Source organism: Amphibalanus amphitrite, unplaced genomic scaffold (genome assembly GCF_019059575.1).
Source record: "Amphibalanus amphitrite isolate SeventyFive unplaced genomic scaffold, NRLGWU_Aamphi_draft 000200F_arrow, whole genome shotgun sequence".
In the NCBI taxonomy this organism is placed as follows: Eukaryota; Metazoa; Arthropoda; class Thecostraca; order Balanomorpha; family Balanidae; genus Amphibalanus; species Amphibalanus amphitrite.
This window is the reverse complement of record NW_024881695.1, coordinates 135345-155760: the sequence shown is the minus strand read 5'-3', so window position 1 is coordinate 155760 and position 20416 is coordinate 135345. Positions and strand designations below refer to the sequence as shown.

General features: G+C 51.6%; 1 protein-coding gene across 1 annotated transcript in view; it reads right to left on the bottom strand.

The window, feature by feature from the left end:
• The window catches only part of LOC122384859 (serine/arginine repetitive matrix protein 2-like), a 73536-nt gene that overhangs the window by 7020 nt on the left and 46100 nt on the right, over positions 1-20416 (bottom strand). Inside the window, exons 4-8 of the mRNA XM_043372643.1 lie at positions 12036-12169; positions 9206-9357; positions 8507-8783; positions 7260-7521; positions 324-508 (exon numbers count right to left, since the gene is read on the bottom strand). Of these exons, the coding sequence (XP_043228578.1) occupies positions 324-508; positions 7260-7521; positions 8507-8783; positions 9206-9357; positions 12036-12169 (1010 nt within the window). The remainder of the gene's footprint in view (positions 1-323; positions 509-7259; positions 7522-8506; positions 8784-9205; positions 9358-12035; positions 12170-20416) is intronic.

Genomic DNA, 20416 nt, shown 5'->3' with positions numbered 1-20416 from the left:
TCAAGTGTCACCAACAGTGGAACGATTAGCGAGAACACGTGCGTCACGTGTGACATTGGAATACGTTACACTAAAGGACTGCACGTGAGAGACTGCAAGTCGTAACGGAAGAGGTGACGGAATATGAGCTGGTGTAGGTGTGCTCCTGTTTGCACACTGGTTGCTTAATTTTTGCATCCTAGCGGGGCGACTTAAAATATTGTCTTCATTAATCGCCACATTCCCTTGCTGTTCTCCGCCTGCTTCGTCTTTCTCTCCCCACCTTCTGTCGTTCCCCATCCCCCTCCCCGCCACCGTTCCCCGTCCTCCCCCACCGTGCCCACCTCTTTCTGAGCCGGTGGTGGTGGTGGTGGGGCCGCCGGCCGTCAGCCGCCGAGGCCGGGTGCTCGGTGATCGGCGCCGGCTGGGACATCTGGCGGCTGTAGCCGCGCACCAAGTCCGAGCCCAAGTCCGAGTGGGTGCGACGCACCAGCTTACTGCGACGCTTCACCTCGCTCTGCAGACCGGCCTGTGGGGAAGGGTGGGGGGAGGTTAGGTCGGGTCAGACAGAGCGCGAGGGGAGGTCTAGAGTGGTCACATAGAGGGAGAGGTCAGGTCAGCCCAGACAGATTCGATGTGAGGTAAAGTCAAGTCAGCTCACAAAGAGGCGTGTTCATGAGCTCCGACCACGGAACCACATGAGGCCCCGTCATACACACGCACAAACACTGAAAGGAGAATGGTAACTTGCTCGGCAGGAGCGGCGAGATGAACGAACAGGTGTGATTTGTGAACCACTGCAACACCGGCACGGCGTTGACACCTGACTGGTGGAATTTCCTTCCCACGGACCTCACAAACATCTGAGCGGATATGACGAGGGCTGTTTGCGCGGTATAGCTAATACGCAGAATGCCGACTACTGGCTGCAACATTGCTGGCCTGCGAGTCATGTGCGAATGACTCATGTAATGCCAACGACAAAAACAACCAAAACATCAGCAGCAAACTGAAATTAATTTTGACATGGCCCATCCTGCAGATACCCGGCAGATATGCAGATATCCGGCATCACGGCGGAGCACCTTCTCTATGGTCAGTCGCCTTGTCTCCTGTCAGCTCTGGCGCACCTTCTCTCTGTCTGCCTGTCCACGTGTAGCGTGCCAGCTACCTTCGCTGACAGCGTTATTGTACCCGTGTTGAAGAAATCTCAATCGGACCCTAACTGCTTGGACAACTATCGACCGATTTCAATCACAACCTGCGCATCTAAGCTGCTCGAGCTGTTAGTGCTAGACGAACTGAACGCCTCATTTGAACCTCATCATCTGCAGTTTGGTTTTATCTCCAATCGGGGCACCATGCAAGCGTCTCTGTTGGCTGGAGAGACCATACAGCAGAATCGAGCCAGGGGTCTTCCTGTTTTTGTCGCAAACCTTGACGCGAGGAAATGCTTTGACCGAATATGGCATGACGGTCTGTTCTTCCGTCTGGAAGATTATCTTAGCGACTACTGCTGGTGCCTCATGGTCACCTGGTACCGCCACCTCTCTGCAAGGATGACTTTTGGTGGCGCCACATCTGAAGCGTTCCTGGTCTGCAGGGGCACCAGACAAGGGGCCATCTTATCGCCAACCCTTGCAAACATCTTCCTCTTACCTCTTATTGAGGTCCTAGATCGCAGCGGTCGTGGAGCATATCTACACAGCCAGCACGTACCCGCTATCTGCTACGCTGACGATATTCTCCTTATATCTGCGAACGCGCGTGACCTCGGTGCAATGCTGCAGATGGTGGGAGAATTCGCGGCTACTTGGCGCCTCGACTTCGTTCACCCTGAACCGGGAAAAACCAAGAGCCATTGTATTATATTTGGACAGGAACTATTCACGAGCACACCGAGGTAGACACTGTCAGGACAGCAGCTGCAGATCCGGCAGACGACCGAGCACCTCGGTACGGTGCTTGATGACAACCTCAGCACAGACAGCCACGTGGCTCAGCGCATCAGGCGTGCTTGTGCATCATTCTATGGCCTCACACCCCTGGGCAATTTCACCAACCGCCTGACTGCTGCTGACAAAATCTTCCTCTGGAAGACAGTAGTGCTGCCGGCACTGATCTTCGGCTGTGAGACGGCTCCCCTCAGCCCCGCCGACATTGAGCGTCTAGACTCGCGACAGGCTTCGCTGATCAAGGCAGCGCTGGGTCTGCCGCGTTCTGCGCACCATACGGCTCTTTTGATTGCTGCTGGGGTGCCTCGCATCGGTGAGGTGCTGCGAGGTGATGCCCTCCGCGCATTCCGTAATGCTTTCCGCGCTGACCACCGTCTTCGCCAAGCCTACGTCACTGGACTGGCCAGACTTGCTACGTACCCCGAGCAGTTGGATGGGTCGTTTATTGGCCACGTATATAATCTGTGTGGTGGGAATTTCGGCGCTATCATGCACATCGCTGCTGGGTACGTCGATCACGACATAGTCCGGGCACCACTCCAAGAAAGCGGTCTTATAGACAGTTTGAAGATGGTTTTGGCAAGCAACTGTCAGGCCTCGCGGCGCCTGTTAAGACTACTAACCTCCTGAGTGCTGATTAACTGTGTGTGTGGGTGGGTGGGGTGGGTGGGGGGGGGGGGGGGCTATGTTTCTTTTTGTCGCATGACGATGCTGAATAAACAATAATAATAATAATAATACCCAGCCGTGTGATGGATCGGACAGTTTGCAGGAGGGAAGGCTCCACAAGGAAGGAAGGTCTGAGTGGAAGTCGGTCCCTCCCGTTCCGCCATTGGCAGGATGTGCATCACTCAGTCGATTGCACGTGGCGGGGAGTGACGTGTTCAGTCGCGCCTTCTATGGAGGGGGTGAGGGTGCAATGGCGATTGGCGACCGTGGCGACACGTTAGTCGGGAGTACAGAGGTGAAATTCAGGAGGTCGCGATCACTGGACTACATTTCTGATTGGGTGCATGTACAAAAATAACCATCTTTGACAGAGCTGGAACCATATATGACAACTGACAGCTTCTGATGCTTTAGACACTCAAGGTAGACGCGATACGAGTCAGTGACATTCTGCAGTTAGTGACACCCCCTGTTACCAACCAGGAAAGGTCGCACCTCTGCACGGCACCACGGAAAATGCCGTTATACACGCCCAGTGAATCGAACGGCGGCAATGAGATCAGGAACTTTCCTTGTAGTCTTCCTTTTGTTGCACGTGCAGCCACGGCACCGTCCAGCGCTGGCCGAGGTTCATGAATCTTATGGAACAGGGGGCGATTCAAGCCTGCTAGCACCATGGCTGTAGAATATCAGACAATGAAAGAGGCGAGCATATCACTAGGATAGAGCCTACTAAGATTGCAGTGGTAAGCATGACACCAGCAAATCAAATGAGCTTAGAAGCCACCAGCTCAGACACCAGGCGGAAGAATCTACAGAAAGCTAAACGCTGCCACCACTTTCCCTCTCGTTCCAGTCGAATCACTGAAGCGTACGTACGGAGATAGAAGTCAGCTGGTCGCTCCTACGGTTCATTTGATCCGTCTCGACACCGTATCTCTCCGCTCACATTTCGACACAGCTGCCGGCTCGCTCCCAATCGCCGGGACATTCCTGCTCGTCCGGGCCCCGTCCCGGTGCGCCTACCTGACAGTCGGGCTCTGCTCTCCTCCGTTGCGCCAGAGGACGGTTTCCCCTAGTATCGTATCCGGCGATCGAGGAGAGGTGGCCACACACGGTACGCTACGCTCCGTCGCGTCCGGTCACTGGATCAAACCACCCAAACGTCCATAGTACGCCTATTAGCTGCCGCCACACACAGGCTGCTCAGCTCTCACTATTCACCAACACTACTAATTCTCCACTGCAGACCAACACCGCCTCACAGCCACTCCACCGCCGCCCGCCACTGCTCCACTGCAGGCGCGCTACTGCCCGCTGTCGCAGTGCCTTCCTCGTGCAGCCAGGGCCGTCCTCGAAGGCCAAATCAAGCCGAGCCGACCACTGTCCACCACACAAACGGACGGACGGACGTGCCGATAGCAGCCGTGACGTCATGTCACCGAACAGCGGCAGCGGCGGCGACGGTCTGTGGTCTGGTGTGGATCTGGATTGTATCTGACGTATCTGGATCTGGGAAAACACAGCTCGAGTAGGATAGGGATCTGGGAGTGACTTCGGTTTGCTTTGGTTTGGACGGGATCTAGTCGAAATAGGTGCGCCTAATACGTGATGTGGTCTTTTTTTTGTGTACATTTGTAGATCTAAGGCCGATGAGAGAGGCCAGTCATACGATAGATTGGATGCAGAGGGTACAGTTCCCACCCCAGCAGTCAGCTGTACCCACTCCCATTGAGGAAATCGTGTGATTCAGGCCGCAGTCAGCCCACAAGGCCATGTCGGCGGCATTAGAGTGGTACTGTTTGGTCCTCCGAGGCAGGCGTTTGCTGTAAAAACGCGCTCTTTTAAAACATAAACGCAATTCAAATGTTGATTAATGGTCCTAGAGCGACAGTTGCGACGGCTGGCGACTGGCGTGAACGACAGAAGGAAAACAACCGCCCCGTCGATTCTTCGTTTTCAGTGAACTCGCCAAGGAAAATGAGCAAGCGTCGGCGTGGCAAGGGTCGATTAATTACTAAAATTCTGAGCTAGCTAAGGTCAGAAGGCCAAGGCGCTCCAGTACCACACGGAACTCGGCTTTTATTTTCAGATTTGCTTTAATCCAATACAATTGTCTCCACCCATGGGTATAATTTTCACATGCTGTCAGGTTTTCTATTGAAAACTGCGTAGCTTTGCCGGCAATCTCCGCGCCATGGTATACCAATGAGAGGTGATAAGTGCGCTATCTCCGCCCACCATCCAATAAGGGCGGAATTCGTTTGTTCCGCCGATAACGCGCCTGCATAAAACCATCGCCGGCCGCCCTAAGTGCGCGTGGGACGGCGCGGGGACGGGCCTGGATAACGGCGCCTTCACAAATGAAGCTTCATACTGTTCACAAGTGCCTTGATTGGTTCGCACAAGTGACTTCTTAGTCAGTTACCTAAAAAGTACCTTCACCAAGAACACTATCAAGAGTCAGGACAGCATACCTAATCGCCCGGGCTGGACCGGGATCTCGTAACAAACATGTCGGTCTCACGCGGTGACGTCATTATGCCGTGTGCTCTGTTGTCTGACGTCACAACCGCCGCAGTGCTTTCGTCACGACTTGAGGCGATCGCGATGTCTCGCAAATTAAAGTCACGATTCAAAACAAACCCATGTAGTCACATAGCTCACGAGCCCGGTGGGAACTGTAAGGCAACACGTGTCAAATAATGTAATCGCAATTTAGGGACACTATCACCGACTAGCACGTCATTAGAGCTAGGTAAATCTCACCCACGTCAGGAGGTACGAGCATGCGTCATCGCATAATGAATCCCTTTCGCCGGCGCCATGCGCCCGTCGCCGCTGTGCACCCGTGTAAGTGGACTGGCGGAGGAAGCGGGGTGGGAAGGCGCACCGGCCGCCTCCCACACACGTCTGTTCGTTACGCAGCGGCAGATACACTAATGAGCGACGAGCGTAACTTTCGCTCAGGCTCCGTGCGACTTGTCGAAAAATCCTGGTGACAGGCGCGGATTCGCGGCAAAAATCGCAAGAGAGGGGGAAGACTCGGTTCACCGTCACCGCCCCGGGCTATGAAGGGCCCAGCGGCACGGGAGTTGGTGAGGATAGAGCCGTTTGAGCCTGGGGGGGGGGGGGGAGGCACAACAACCGGGTGGCGACACAGCGATGGATGGATGACCGCTCCAGCTGAATGAGGGAGCGCCTGTCGTCGCTACTACGGTGTGAACAAGACGGAGAAATGGGCCGCACACGCAATGCCCGTGGAAAATATGTTACGCGGAAGTTGATTATATCGTTGGGTATATTGCTATCACAAAAGCGTCGCTCTTCCGAAATAGATTTCAAAAAACGGAACAACAACGGATCGCCAAGCTCCAAAAAGGCAAAGTAAGCACTGGTCGTAACCACATACAACTAACTTCAGCCCATCTCCAGTATCCAGCCCCGTTGTCGTCGTCCAAGTAACGCTGAGGTCCTCCACCCACACCGTTGACCGTTCCGTTCCGGTCTCCGGGTCATTGTTCAGCGGCGGGCCGGTGCCCAAGCGGTGACCGCGGGTCACCCGGCGTCACCGGGCGTCACTATCGGAGCCGCCGCCGCTATCAGTCACGCACAGGTGCGCCGTGACGGGCCGCCAGCGGCCGGCCGGGGTTTTATCAGCGGTCGTGGCCTGGTAGGTAGTCCCGCCAGCGTGGTATCAGAGAGTACCGTCCGTTACACCGCGGGGCACGGAGGAATGCAGCCGGGCAGCCGCAAACAATGGGTGTATCCGGGATCGGCGGAATCCTTCCTGGAGCCGAGGACCTAGTTTGAGTTCAAATGGCTGCAGGTTTGCTGGCGATGGAAAACAAGATTCTCGTTCACGAAAATTGACCGTGCGCAAGTTAAAACCGAACAATGATAAAGCGGAACGCTGTTTCCAGACCCTACTAGGATCCACAGCCGAGGACCAACGGAGAGCATCAAAGCACGCCGAAACCCGACGTCGCTCTCCGTGCCGCCCACAGGCCCTTTACCTCAATAGGACCTCCCAGACGGACACAGTGTGACAGCATACACCGATCCGTCAACGCCCACGCGCAAACTAACTATGCCTCCCTACAAACTATCTGGTGATCTGGGACTCGGGTTTTCGTCAGACGAGGGAAATGCATCACGGAGAAAGACGTTCGACACGACACCGGACGACTTGTTTCAGTCCGCACTCATCCTGGTCATAAACAAGCAGCCGTAAATTTCTCCTGTCTTCGTGATACGGGGCGGAGAGTTAAAGTGGTGTGAAATGTCCGTTAAGAGGCTCGTTAAATGCTTTTAGAGGAAAGGTTTTAAATCTGTAGCTCGTCGCATCTTTGAAGTTGTGGCGTTAAACGGGTAACGACCCGACCCGGCCTCCCAGAGAGGAAGATCTGGCGGATAACCTCAGTCTGGTTGTCGAGTTGAAACTTAAGACAAATTCCGATATCTGCCCTAGCTATCTCCTACTTTCCCTGGAGATGTGGTACAAATTCTCCTGGTCTTACAGAATTAAGAGCAGCACAATCAATTCGGTTCAATTCAGGACACTGACACCAAAAGTAGGATCGAGTAACATCCCTTTCCCTGATCCTGACGATCACACACTGTCTTAACTCCACGACCTCCAATCAGAGCACCCACCTTGATCTCCTCGATGATTGAGCTGCCCGAAATATCCGAGAGGGGTCTCTTCTCCCTGCGGGGCTCTGACGATATATCCTCTGCGTCAGTGGTGCTGCGCAGCCTCCGCCGCACGCCGGGGCTGTCCGCCATCCCGGCGGCCGCCGCCGTCTCCAGCTGAATTCCGCTGTCGCCGCTGTCAGCGCTCGAACACTTGGCGCTGCGTGCCTCCTTCTTCAGCCGCCGGCGCCGCTCCTTGCTGGAGCGCCACGCGCGGGGCAATCTGTGGGCGGAGGGGCGGGCGGGTTAGGTCAATAGGGTAGTCGGGCTAAAGTGGAGTGCAAACTCACGCTGAGGTATAATATTGCCGTTGCGCCGATGTAAATAGGATCATGATCTTTATGGCCAATAATCCACCGTGATTTTATCGCAATGCATACTATCTATTACAAAGATTATTGATCATGCTTACTTCACAGCAAACCGCTAAGCTAGACATTTAAAAGTCTATTGCGACTACATCCAACGAAAGAAGAATGCCGGAAATTATTAGGCATTCGGCAGTAAGTCCTCAGATCCCCAGAGAACAGCTATCGCAAGCCAGAACTGTCATCACCCGTCCATTCTGTGACACCCCCACTACTCTGTCCCACATTCACAGCCCAGAACAACCCCCTCCCCGGCAGGCAGCGGGCTGTTCCAGTCACGACGCCGGGTCATCTGATGGTCCCGCCGTCCCGGTAAGGAGACAATCTCCGGCACGCCAGCCCAGTCCGATCACACACAGAGAGCCATAAACGGCGGGCGGTACCTCTCACGGTGTGCTCACACAGACAATGGTACCGGCCGCTCAAGGACAGACTCGAACTGCGGTCGGAATGCGTGCCAGTGTCAACAAAAACGGCAATCGTCTCCGATATGAGTGCCATTGAGTGAGGCAGTAAAGGAGACACTTCCCGTGTTTGGATGACAGAGGGCGGCCATTTGAAGTGAACGCTGCCAAACATGGATGATGCGTTCATGCGTTGGCGTCGACGAGGTCGGTCTTTCGACGTCTATAATCGAAATTTCAGTTTGGCCTACTCCCTTACCACTGAACAATTTCCTGAGGCCTCAATGAGCAGTTAATTTTGTACGGAACAAGCCTTGACTATCAGCTATGCAGGGTGGCCTACCATAAATGCCTAAGACATTTCTGAGGGTGATAAATTACACAACTGTAGCACCAATGAAGCAATTACACATCCCACCCATCCGCCCACGCTCACCTCAGTCCGCCGTCCATGGGGTCATCCTCTCCGGCCGCGCAGTCCGCGCTCTCCACGGACCTGTCGGCACGCCTTCCCTGTGCTCCGCCGGCGCGAGGACCTCCGTCGTCCTCGTCACAGTCCTCGCAGTCGTCACAGTCGTCCTCATCTTCGTCCTCGTCGGGACGACCGGCGGCCGGCGGCCGGCCGCGGGAAGGCGCCGCAGGCTCCGCGCTCGCCACGCCCCGCTTGTAGAACCGTAAACTGAAGCTTTTACGGAATTTCTGCAAGACGCTCTCTGCAGAAAAAGGTGGGAAGTGGTTGTAAGGTGGGGAAAAGGAACAACCTCATGTATCAGCATGCAGACTAGTTAGTTGCAAGAATGCCACAGATGGTAGTTTACTTGATAAACAATAGTATGCTGACCTTGACCCGTAGCCAATATAAATCAACTGCACCAATTTGTTACCATAGTATGAGCCATAGATAACAGTGGAACTACGGTAGCAGTTCTACTGTTATCTATGTATGAGCTGAACAATGGTACAACACAGCAAGCACAACCTGAAAGAAAATATATCCTGATCAAAACTTCATCAGGACAAAATTAATAAATGAATTATGCATATCAATCTACTACCTAATACTAGTAGAGAAATCTCACTCCTTATGCCATGCTGAACAGTAGCACAGGCTGACCAGTAACCACTTGACTCTCACCTGAGCTGGGGGTGGGGGATGGTGCTCCTGGATTGGTCTGCAGAGACCTGGGTCCCGTCACCATCTCCTCATCAGGTGGCAGCGGTGACACAGAGGCCTCAGAGTTGGCTGACAGCATGTCAGCATCCTGGTCTCCGTACAGGGACCAGGTCCTGTGAATATTCAATCAGACATTAGGTATATCACCAAAGAAATGCAAAACCTTTCAAGAAGCAGGGAATAAGCTTGGAATTCAAATCCCCATAATGGTGATGTGCAGACACACCTTATGCATGAGCATGAAAAACTTAGGATGGGTAGTTTGAGTTGAAAGTGGCCACAACACCAATTCTTTGTAATGCAACCCTGACCCACCAATGACCAAATTGATATTACAAAAGATAGGTAATGCTAGTAAATCTGAAAAATTGGAATTCCTGGTCAGGGAACATTGACATATTATGCTGGTATATAGGTAGATTGTTCGTAAACCTACCCAGATTCACATGGTGTGTTCATTTCAGAATCTTCTGCCATAGCGATCAATGCAATCTTACACTGGTTAAATACATGACTGACACAAAGCAATTCAAATGATCAAAAGACTTATGCCTCAGGTAAAAATTCAAATATAGTCAGGCTGAGGCTGTGGAAGGTTGAGATGTGTCGACAGATCACAATCCTCTTCCAGGGATTAGGGAAACAAATGGAATACACCGCACTACATCTCCCCTCTCCACTCTACCAGCTCCAGAACTCAGTCACATTATGTAAAACAAATAAGTCTTGTTTGAACTTGGTTTGAACAGAACCTCCATATAGTGATAAGCCTGATAAAACAACCGAAACTACCAGAAACTGAAACACGCCCAGCTTCTCTCTCCAAGGTCAGCGTCCAGAGTTTGCCGTTGACCACACTCGTCTACGTCCACTCGTAACTGCCGCTTTTATGGATATGGAAGCGGTGGCCAGATTCTATTATTTTTTAGCCTTTGCTTGTATGCCTTTTCCCCACTCTTGATTTCTTAATATCCCTAAAAAAGCAGATATTGTGAAATTTTGAGGTCCTATCTTTTGTTTGCTACAATTTGCATGCAGTTGAGCACCGCAAAATGACACCAATTATCAAGGCAGTACGCTAGATGGCAATTACATCCACAGCTTTTAGTAGCCTGACCACACTAACCGCCAACAACTATTCTAAACGTTTCCTTTCCAAACTGGGAGATGAGATGAGGCCAATCAATATTTGCCGATCAGGCCGCCGCAGGGAAGGTCGATCGGGCCTCCACCGACTCTGACCGTTGTCGGGCGTCACGCTCGGTGCCGTTCGCGTTTGAACGGCTCGGCGGTCCAACGGTCGACGGTTCGCTGTGCTGACCAAGGCCGCGCCTCTGCGCCGGACACCGACACCGAATACCACCGGGGAAACGGTGCGAGTCGTGATCGGATATCCGCTGCACGGGTCGATTTCAGAGCCCAGGTGCTGTCGATCGGGTGGCGGGCGTGATTGCAGACGCATCCCGCACCTTATTGGGCTCACGGTTCGTAAGTGATCGTCGATAAGCGCACGGGGCAAACGAGATTCGAAACATCTGAACTTGCTTCAACTTTGGTAATGGTTCGCTAAAACTAGCGTTGGTAAAATGCTAACGACAGCAAAAAAATGTGCGATTTACGGTGAACGGGTTTACGAGAACATAAATCGACTGAGATGATCCCTAAAACACATATGCCATTTAAAATTTAACACCGGACAAATTCCAATTCGTAGCCGTCCATCCCAGGAAGTATCATGGCCAGTCTTTCTTTCATGGCATAGGTACCTAACTCGATAGACGATGACTTGTAGATTTGAATTTAGAAGTCAAATTCGCGCGTGCCTCATTACATTAATATTAATAGGTCGATTTGTCAAACGTTCCGACTATTGATGTCGCCACCTTTCCGAAGCTCAGCACGGTAGCTGACGGATTAGAGAATGGATAGAGGCCTCAATACAAATACGGCATGAGATAAAACAGCAGATAAAACAGCCCCACGGTAAACAGATACGTTACTTTGTTACTTTGCCGCATATTTGTTTATGAAACAAACCAAAACTATTTAGAATGACAAAACCAGCGACAATTAGCAGCTTTAATTTGCTCCAAAAGAACGTAATCACGAAAGTGCTTTACCCAATCATTTTCCAACTAGCTCTCATCGTGACATCGATAAAACTGTCTTGAAGCATTGTACAAAACAGCAATGCCGCAAGAGGCATTAGATGATTAGACCTTACGTCCGAAGCACTTATTAGCCACCAATCTCCGCTGAAGTCCAAGAGCACTCTTCGGACTCATGTGCGTGAGATAGAGTATCTCGAGGTAATCCGGGAGTCTTGTCATGTGTCGATACTGCCCTCAGATAGCCGCTGTTTATGACACTCTCAAGGACAAATTTCGGGAATATGACACAAATGAGATAAAACAATCCTGGGAAGGTTATCGTTCTTTCATCTGAACGGTAAGCATGGTAATGCAACATGCCCCTTTGTAGTTTGATTCTCAAACGATAAAACCAGCGACGTCCATGTACCTATAGTAGTAAGAAATTGGAAAACAAGACACGAGAACAATACCTAACAGAACATATAGTCGTCAACTGGGCTAGCCCATCATAATGTATTCATATTCCCTCCTTATCTCTCTGTATCGGATGCAGACATGGGTTTTATTTCCTCGCCCAGTGCGAGTAAATCCATGTATCACGGTGATAATCCCTCTCCGTCACATCACATCTCCCGCAGCCTCGCCCCTCCACCGTCCGGTCCGGCACGTCCTACCCAAGATAACTTTGTCCTACCCACCTCCTGACGTCCCACTCCGAGTTGGACGTGCTGCCCCGCCTGCCGGACAGCACCGGCGAGCTGGAGGTCTTCAGCTGCCTCTGCGTCTTATTCACGCCGGGACGGCGCCGCTCGGCTCCGGTCGAGCCGTCCATCTGAGGGGCACACAGAGGAGCGGGACGGTCAGAAACTGAGTACAGCTGGATGAAAAACGCAAGTTGGCGCGAGCTTCAGTGAGAAATCGTTATTCAAGTGACTGATGGACTTACTAAATAATTGCAACATCGAACCAACAATCTGTCCATGCTTTAGATGCGCTAAATCTATTGCACGAATGTCTTACGTATGCCTACGAAACTAGCGTTCCTTGTGTCACAATGCGAAAAAGTGCATGACGAATGCCTAAACCTTTTAAACACCAGCATTGCATCAAAGCCATTGCGTAGCTTTCAAAAAGGGAGCATCAGACAAAACATATTTGTTTGCATGTTTCAGTGGGTTCACTATTTCGTCAAGTAGTCATGGAACCGCAAGCCACAAACGGGGCACCTACATGCCACGGGCTGCAGAAGGTTGTGCCACGGTCACGGGCGAACTCACGAGTCACGGCGCGTTCACGAGTCACGGGCAACCTCACGAGTCACGGGCGAGTTCACGAGTCACGGGCGAGTTCACGAGCTACGATGCACTGAATTACGAGTTCTCACTGAGTTACGAACCGGTCATGAGCCCTTTTCAGTTACCTCCCCCGTTCACTGATCACGATGCATCCACATCCTAAATCACGAACGCCAAATCACAAGCTGCACTTTACGATCACGAATCACGAGCTCCTCGTTCACCTCAACTCTCAGTCTCCACCCACGGCGGTCACTGCGAGCTCCTCCACCTCTCCTCAGCTGCGGAGCGGCCTCGACTGCTCGTCACGAGGCTCTGACTCGTCCTCGAACCCCGACTCGTTCCAGCCGCTATCAATGTCGAGTGGCGCGCAAGCCTGCACTGCTCGGTATACACGTAACGGGAAGACCGACCGCACGGCATACTCGACAACACCTCCCCCGGCCGTGACGCCAGAGCTGAGTCACGACCCGATAGGCAGGGCTCATGAGCGGCTCAGCAACACAGCCGAGCGCACAAAGACGGGCAAACTGGACCGGCGACAAGTGAGAATGAGGTAAAATCCCTGATGATGAGGCGGCGAGGTGGGGTGCTGAGCTGAGCACGGGTGAAAGAACAGGTTTGCAGCTCAAATCACGTGCCATGCTAGCGTGATGCTTTTGTTCATTGTTTGCATGGCAGCATGCTTAGTGCCATGAAAACATCATTTTATTGATAAATCAATCGAGGACAATGAGTAGAATGCATTGCCACCTTTCTGCACAACTGAAGGCTACTTAGAAACAATCTAATGCAGGTGGGATAAAGAGAATGAACTTGCAACATTGCTCTTCTCCCGAAATAATACGTCACAATAGCTTAAATAGACACATTGACACCAGTCATCGCCTTTATCGCAGCATGGCTTGCTCGTCCCTATAGCGTCATTTTGCGACATCTCCCCGAGATGACATCAGCACTTTATCCAGCACAAGCCCCTCTGAGATTACTGCACGACGACATCCAGAAAATTCGCTGAATCTCGGACGACATAGCCGGCGTCCAACAGGGACGTTCATTTCTCGGAAAACGACCGAGAAACATTTCATCGGTCGCCGAATGATGTAAATGCATGCATGTGTGTATGTAAGGAGCGACGGAGCGCGTGACGAAATGTGTCGCAGTCCGGCACCCCTCGCTGTGGTAGCAAGTAGCTGCACAGAAGGCATGCATTAAAGTGCAAAGTAAACTTATTCACAAACGATGCAAACAATCACGAACCGAGCAAATTCGTGAGCTGTGCTATTTGTCTCGTTCATCCACCTGGCGGGGAGCTGGTCAGGGCCATTCAAAATTATATCATTGGCACTGGTAGGTTCATATAAAAAGCACGCTTTTGGAGGTAATTTCTCTAAGCATAAAATAGGCGGACTGGCGACGGGCGGCTCTGCTTCTGGTCTGTTGGCTGGGCGGTCGGGGGCGGTGGTCGTGCCTCCTACCTTGTAGGGAACTGGGAGAGGTGCTTAGAGATAAGCGCTTGTCGCTTCTGCACCAATCCGTGTAAATGTATGACTGTGAAAATGCTTCTATAAATAAAATATGAATCAATCAATCAATCAATCAATCAATCAATCAACCTCAGCCATGCATGTTTTGTTAATTCGCATCCGGTAAAGAATTTGCTTTGTTCCTCTGAACTGTTCTACAAAGACGGGTAATACCTCTAATTTAGCTAGACCAAGCACAGCTTATTTGTTCACTTTTTTTTGGGGTGAACATGAAATGATAACATTTTATATACATATGTATAAATACATGCAAACATTATGTTCCTTCCCGACCGTTGCCCACTATGCCCACGAACGTATCAAACGCGGCCCAATGCTTTCCGCATGTCGAGCGATATGGTATACGAATAGCGGAGAATCATCCCTATTCTTTAGCTAATTCTACGATCTAACTAAATGCATATACCTGTGCAGCCTCCGTACTTTTAACGATATCCCCACCAGTTAATTCACCCCACAGACTCCCCCGTTTACCAGGCACCACACGGGCACTCAGCAATACGGGCAACCGGTGACTGCAAATCACCATTCCGTCACCGTCGGCCGTTTGTGCACGTATGGGCGAGTGTGTGTGGTGTGGGTAGACGTGTGTGGATGTCCGGTAGTTTGGTGACGCGCTTTGTGCCGCCGCCGGCGCCTCCTTTGTCCGGCGCCAGCGATGCGACCTGGCCTGTCCCGGGCCGGTGTCCGCCCCCATTGTGCCTGGGGAGTGACCCGTGGAGGTCGGGCGACACTCAGAGGGTCGGTACCGCGCTCCGACGCGCCTGTTGGATCGGACAGCCAGCCGGGCTCGACGGCCGGCGCTACTGAACTGCAGAGGTGTGAAAGGGTCGCCCCATGGCGGTGGGTGATGGCTGCAGGCTTGATCGAGGTACTTACGATAAAGGCCGCTAAATAACTGGCTAGATCGGTTAGGAAACGCCGGGCACGGAGCTCAGAAGCCACCCAAGAAGAACGAGGTGACTTCAGAGCTCGAACCTGAACAGCTCTCGTCGAGACTCGGCAGATAATGTCAGGACAAGACGTGGTTTGACCACGAGATGAGCTCAAACCCGAAGGTGCTCAGTCACTTACAATTCATTGTTTCATTCCGAATATCTCCACCGAAATCACCATTCGACAAACTGCGACGCACGGTACGTCACCGTCTCCGTGCCTCGGACCTGAGTCAGCCCGTGACACACCGGAAGTGGGGTCGGACACGGGTCGGTTTCCGGTGGAAATGTGAGAACACCTGTTCGAGTCGAGATCACACACCTCCGCGCGGTCAGGCGCGGGTTTGTTACGAGACGGCTATCGCTGCGCAGAGAAGATGATGCATCAGTTGCAGATCCACTCAGTCGGGCGACACATGATTGCAATGGCCGCTAATCTCCTTGTTGAATGTTGAAGACAAGGTTCGCGTCTTTAGTAAGTGCGACCACTTTACAAAGATTATACCACTCAAACGCAGTATATCTTTATCTGCTTGTGTACCGAAAGGGAAAGGTGTGCGCTTCGAACAAATGTGATTTGATCACATGAGTAACAAATGGCCAATGACCGAGTCCTTGTAAAATAGAAATAAAAACTTACTTCAGATAAAAAAGACAGTCCTGGAGTGGATGAGCCCAACTAAAATGTAGCCTTCACCGAAACACTCCTACGTAGAGGCGCCAAATATGGGAGTGAAACTAGAAATTGGCCGTCATTAGTTCTCCATGGTGAAATACCGAACATCTACCGTGACCATTTTGATAAAGACCAGGTTTTGATCAAAGAATGTGGCATTCAATTCAATGACAAGCTTTCGTCATATCATCACGTCTCCAACTTTCCACACATAGGTACATGTTTTATCTATGCCACTACCGTAAAATGCACCAAAAACGATATCTTATACCATAAACGTAATTCAAAATCACCACAGCACTCATAATACAAAAAAAAAATGAGGCAGTGATGTTCTGCACACTTTGTTTTTCATCGGACCAAACCCATTGCACGATTCATATGACGTATGGCCTCAACATTCCCTCTCCATCCCTCCTTATCACTGATCTACCATCAAACAATAATTACCAACCACCTCGTCAGCTCGCCCCGCGACTTCCGGCGCCGTGTCGCCGCCGGCCCGGACCCGTTCCACTCCATTTTGGGGTGGTTTCGGGCGCTGTGCGCCGTGTGTACGGCAGTGGGTCAGTGTGCTGCCCGCCTCCTCAGGCACGGCCTACGGCGTAGTACGTCCGTCAGCCACGGGAATGGTGACGGCGAGACCGTAGCCGGGCCCCCGGGGCACGTCATTAAACATGTGCCGTGCAACATCCGTCATTGGAGATTGGATTGGAGCTGGGCGGGATGGGAATGGAGGCGAGCTATTGTCCCGGGGAAACGCGGTCGGCGAAAACGCGACGTAAGCGACAGAAAGGCGACCAGGTATTAGGTAAACCATGCAAGGCTTTTGGATTTAGATAGTATGCTTATGAAGCAATGTATGAGGGTAAAAGAATCAGAGGCACCCAAGCATAAGCAGGCCAATTAAAGCCATTATTGCATCCATTACGAAACTTGTGAAATCCATTTCGATGCCAGCACTCTCCTTTGATTTGCGTCACTCGGGATCGCTCTGCTGCCCACAGCTGCAGCAGCTCGTCCCGCAGCTGCAGCAGCTCGTCTCACAGCTGCAGCAGCTCGACTCGCAGCTGTCCCGACTCTCTCCTGCAGCTCGTGTACCCAGAGACGGTGCCCGGACCGTGTCCGTCGGTCAGTTCCGGGTGTGGCGCCGCGGTCCGGCCAGTTCCGCGGTCAGTCAGCCCGTTCCCAGGCACTGTCCGAGCCGCCGCTCACCGCTCAACGCTACCGTCAACCACAGCCGACATATAACCATCCACCGTCGACCGTCGACCGTCCACCGCCCACCGCCCACCGGCACCTGTCTCGAGAAGCTGCTGAGTTGAGGCAGAAAGACAGTGAGCCAGCTTCCCCCAACACATGATGTGAGGCACTGATACAACTGCGCACAGGAGACCGTCAAACCGCTGAGAACGAGGTGTCGCCGCTAGACGACAGGCAGCAGTCGGCCATAGTCGCTCAGACAGGTGCAGGCAAGATGGTGGCCAGCGCGACAGGTGACTCAGGTGGCTTGATGAGAGGATGAAACAGTTCGTGATCTATTTGCGGACAGGACAAAGAGTGAACAGTGCCATCCGATGAAATTAGGTATCTTACTGCATCCTCAATTTTCCGTAGTAAGATCTTTCGATTTTTTTTTTTAGTATAGCAATGTAAGCCAGTGCACATTTCCAGTCTTATAAACTATAGATGAAAATATTTCCACATCTGTCTTTCATTCTAAGCTTACGGCTGCGTTTCATGTCCGTGTTCACTGTCCGTGGTCCGTGTCCGTGTTTCGTGAGCGCGTGTGAGCGCGGCGGTCCGGCGTACCGTGAAGGCGTGTCGCCGACCAATGAACCGAGCTCGGCCGAGCAGCGAGGAGAGAAACCTCGGACCATTGTGGTCCACCGGACCATTCAGTGGTCCGGACCAGAGCGGACCATCACAGCTGGCCCACACAGCTGGGAAATGATAATCATCCAACAGTTTCTGATGAACACTACGCATAAAGAACATATGTTTTCTTCAAGACTGAGCCAAATACACTTTACATTCCCTTTACCGTAAATGTGCATAAAAGAAATATGAGAAACACATTGCAATGTAAGACAATGATTATGCTAAGCCAGCTGCTTCTCAACTTCAGGAGATGAATCGCATGCAATTTACGGAAAAGGCTCAGTTTGTGCGTTTCAAGTGAAATTCTTGAATTTTATATGAAAACTACGGAAGTGCGCACCGCTTCTGGAGACATTCTCATTCACAGCACGTATTCCGAGTTTCAATCTAAAGGTTGGCCACCCAAGCGTTCATGATCAATCATTAGCATGAATACCTATCAGAGTTATGGCTTCCGTGTGCATTTCATCAGCGAGATACGTGGACACTGACAAGGCACGAATACGCTGCATTGCAAAAGGAACAGGATCGGTATTACATCGCCTTTCCGGGCTCGAATCAAGGTCACATAGAGCTGACATTCCGGCCAAACATTCTATTTTGAGAGTGGTCATGACTCACATGATTTACGACAGCATATCTGCTTACATGCGGTGTACTGTGTGATCTTACCGCCCCTTGAGTACAGGGTGTTCGCAAAAATATGTCATGATTTCGTTACGCCATTATCGCCAGCTCAAATAAGCAAGGATCAAATGTCTTGCTGAAATGTGTTGCCCGGATCTTCAAGTTTTGTTATACACATGTATCAGTGCCTCATGTCAAACCGGGCGCACCCCACACGCTGTTTTCAATATGAACCCCTTTTCGGCGGATGCACGTATCACCTAGAGATTACACATAAGGGTTCATTCGCACGCACGTGTTATAAGTGAACACGGACGGCCTTTGCAATCACTATCATCAGCCGAGAAAGATTCTTGGCTGTCTTCCTGTAGACCTTGGACTTCAGATATCCCACAGGTAACGGCCGATGGGGCTGACACCAAGTGAATGGGTCGACCAGGGGGTAAGGGTCCTCCTGCTCAAGAAACGGGCCCTAGCATTTCGTTTAGGCACCGGAGTGCAATTTTCGAAGTGTGGACTTGAACCCATCCTACCCGTGCGCATGTCTGCAGCGTTTTGACCATTGTCTTGCCCCGAGTTGCCCCACATTTCTCGCTTAAACTTCTAGAGCACTCCCACGCAGCAGTTTTCAGCGGCAATGTTGGTGTTTCAATTTGAAGTCTTAAGAAGAAGGCCTCGCGGCACCATGAGCGTCTATCGCAAATCAAGCAATGACCTTCGGACTGTGGAGCTGGTGTTCTTACCTAGCCTTTGAGGGTGGCATATCTACCCAAACCGTTTGTTCTGGCCGTCGGCGCCTCCATGAAGGTGGATGTGTGCTTCACTGGTTGACCGGGCGTGGCCGGTGAGCGGTGCTCAGAATTGATTTGGGTTTTTATCCTCGAAGCAAAGTAAATTCTTAGCCCTTTTCTACCCTAAATAGCACCTATTGATTCCTGACCTTGTAGGGTATAATCCCCATGTCATTATCAATAATATAATGAGACATGTTGGACCGCACCCCGCATCTTGCGCGAGCTCGCAGATGGTCAGGGAAGGCATCTCGTTGACCAAATGGGTGATCTCTTTGTAGTTTAAATGACTATAAATAATTCTTTTTCTCGGACTTTCAAGGACTGTATACTGCACAATACAATCACCTGACTGTAAATGCGGAAACCGTGAGAACTCTCACCACTTAGTGAGATGGGCTCTGCGAGAGTAATAACGAGAGCACCGTTAATTTAACCGTTAATTAAGACCGCTCATCGAAATTCGGAGATGGGTTGATTGATTACTCAAATCAAGTGCGCGTAGCGACCGTATGAGTAATCCATTTTAACGGTCGTTAAGTGCAAGCTTTTATGAAAAATGTCGAAACGCCCATTTATATCTCGACAGGCCATCTGAATATCTATCCGACTCGATCAGAGCTGCGTTGCTCTCCTGATGATGCCATGTCATGAGGGATAGGCTGGGAAACAATGGCGGATTCTGGCGCTCACAGTTTCATGCGGCGGGTTCGCTCTCCGCCAGCCGTCCCATATCGGCCCGACCATCTGTCCATGACCCGGCGGCGACCTCGGCACAGCCCGGCGATAACCCTGAGGTCGGGCGGCTGACCCCACTGCGCCAAATCCGCCATCCGTCAGCCGTTACTGGATAACGCGGCCGTCATCAGCCGCCAGACGTGCTGACGTGTGAGAAGATTACCTCACATGGCTGCGCGATCTCGAAGATCACCCTGAAATTCACTCAGAGTCTCACGACCGGTCTCATACGGAGCTCAGCCACGAATCCTCACAAAATCGTGATAAATCGACGCAACTCGCCAGAGTCAGGACAAACCACAGTCCGTCAATAGCCTAGGTCTTCACATTTATCTCCCCCTGAGACTCGATGCTCTCAAATCATCAGATCACGAGACGTAACTGCAGTGTGCACTCAGTGTTGCACGATCCAATGGTCGAGCACATATCAGAATGGGGTGGACACCAGTTCTGAGCATGACCAATGACCAGTGGCATCACGACGATGTGACCATTGATGTCACGATGAACAAACAAATTCCAAAGCAGAGTGATTGCAGAAGCCAGACATGCATTCCTATGTATCGAAGTCGGGAGGCATTGCAATGGA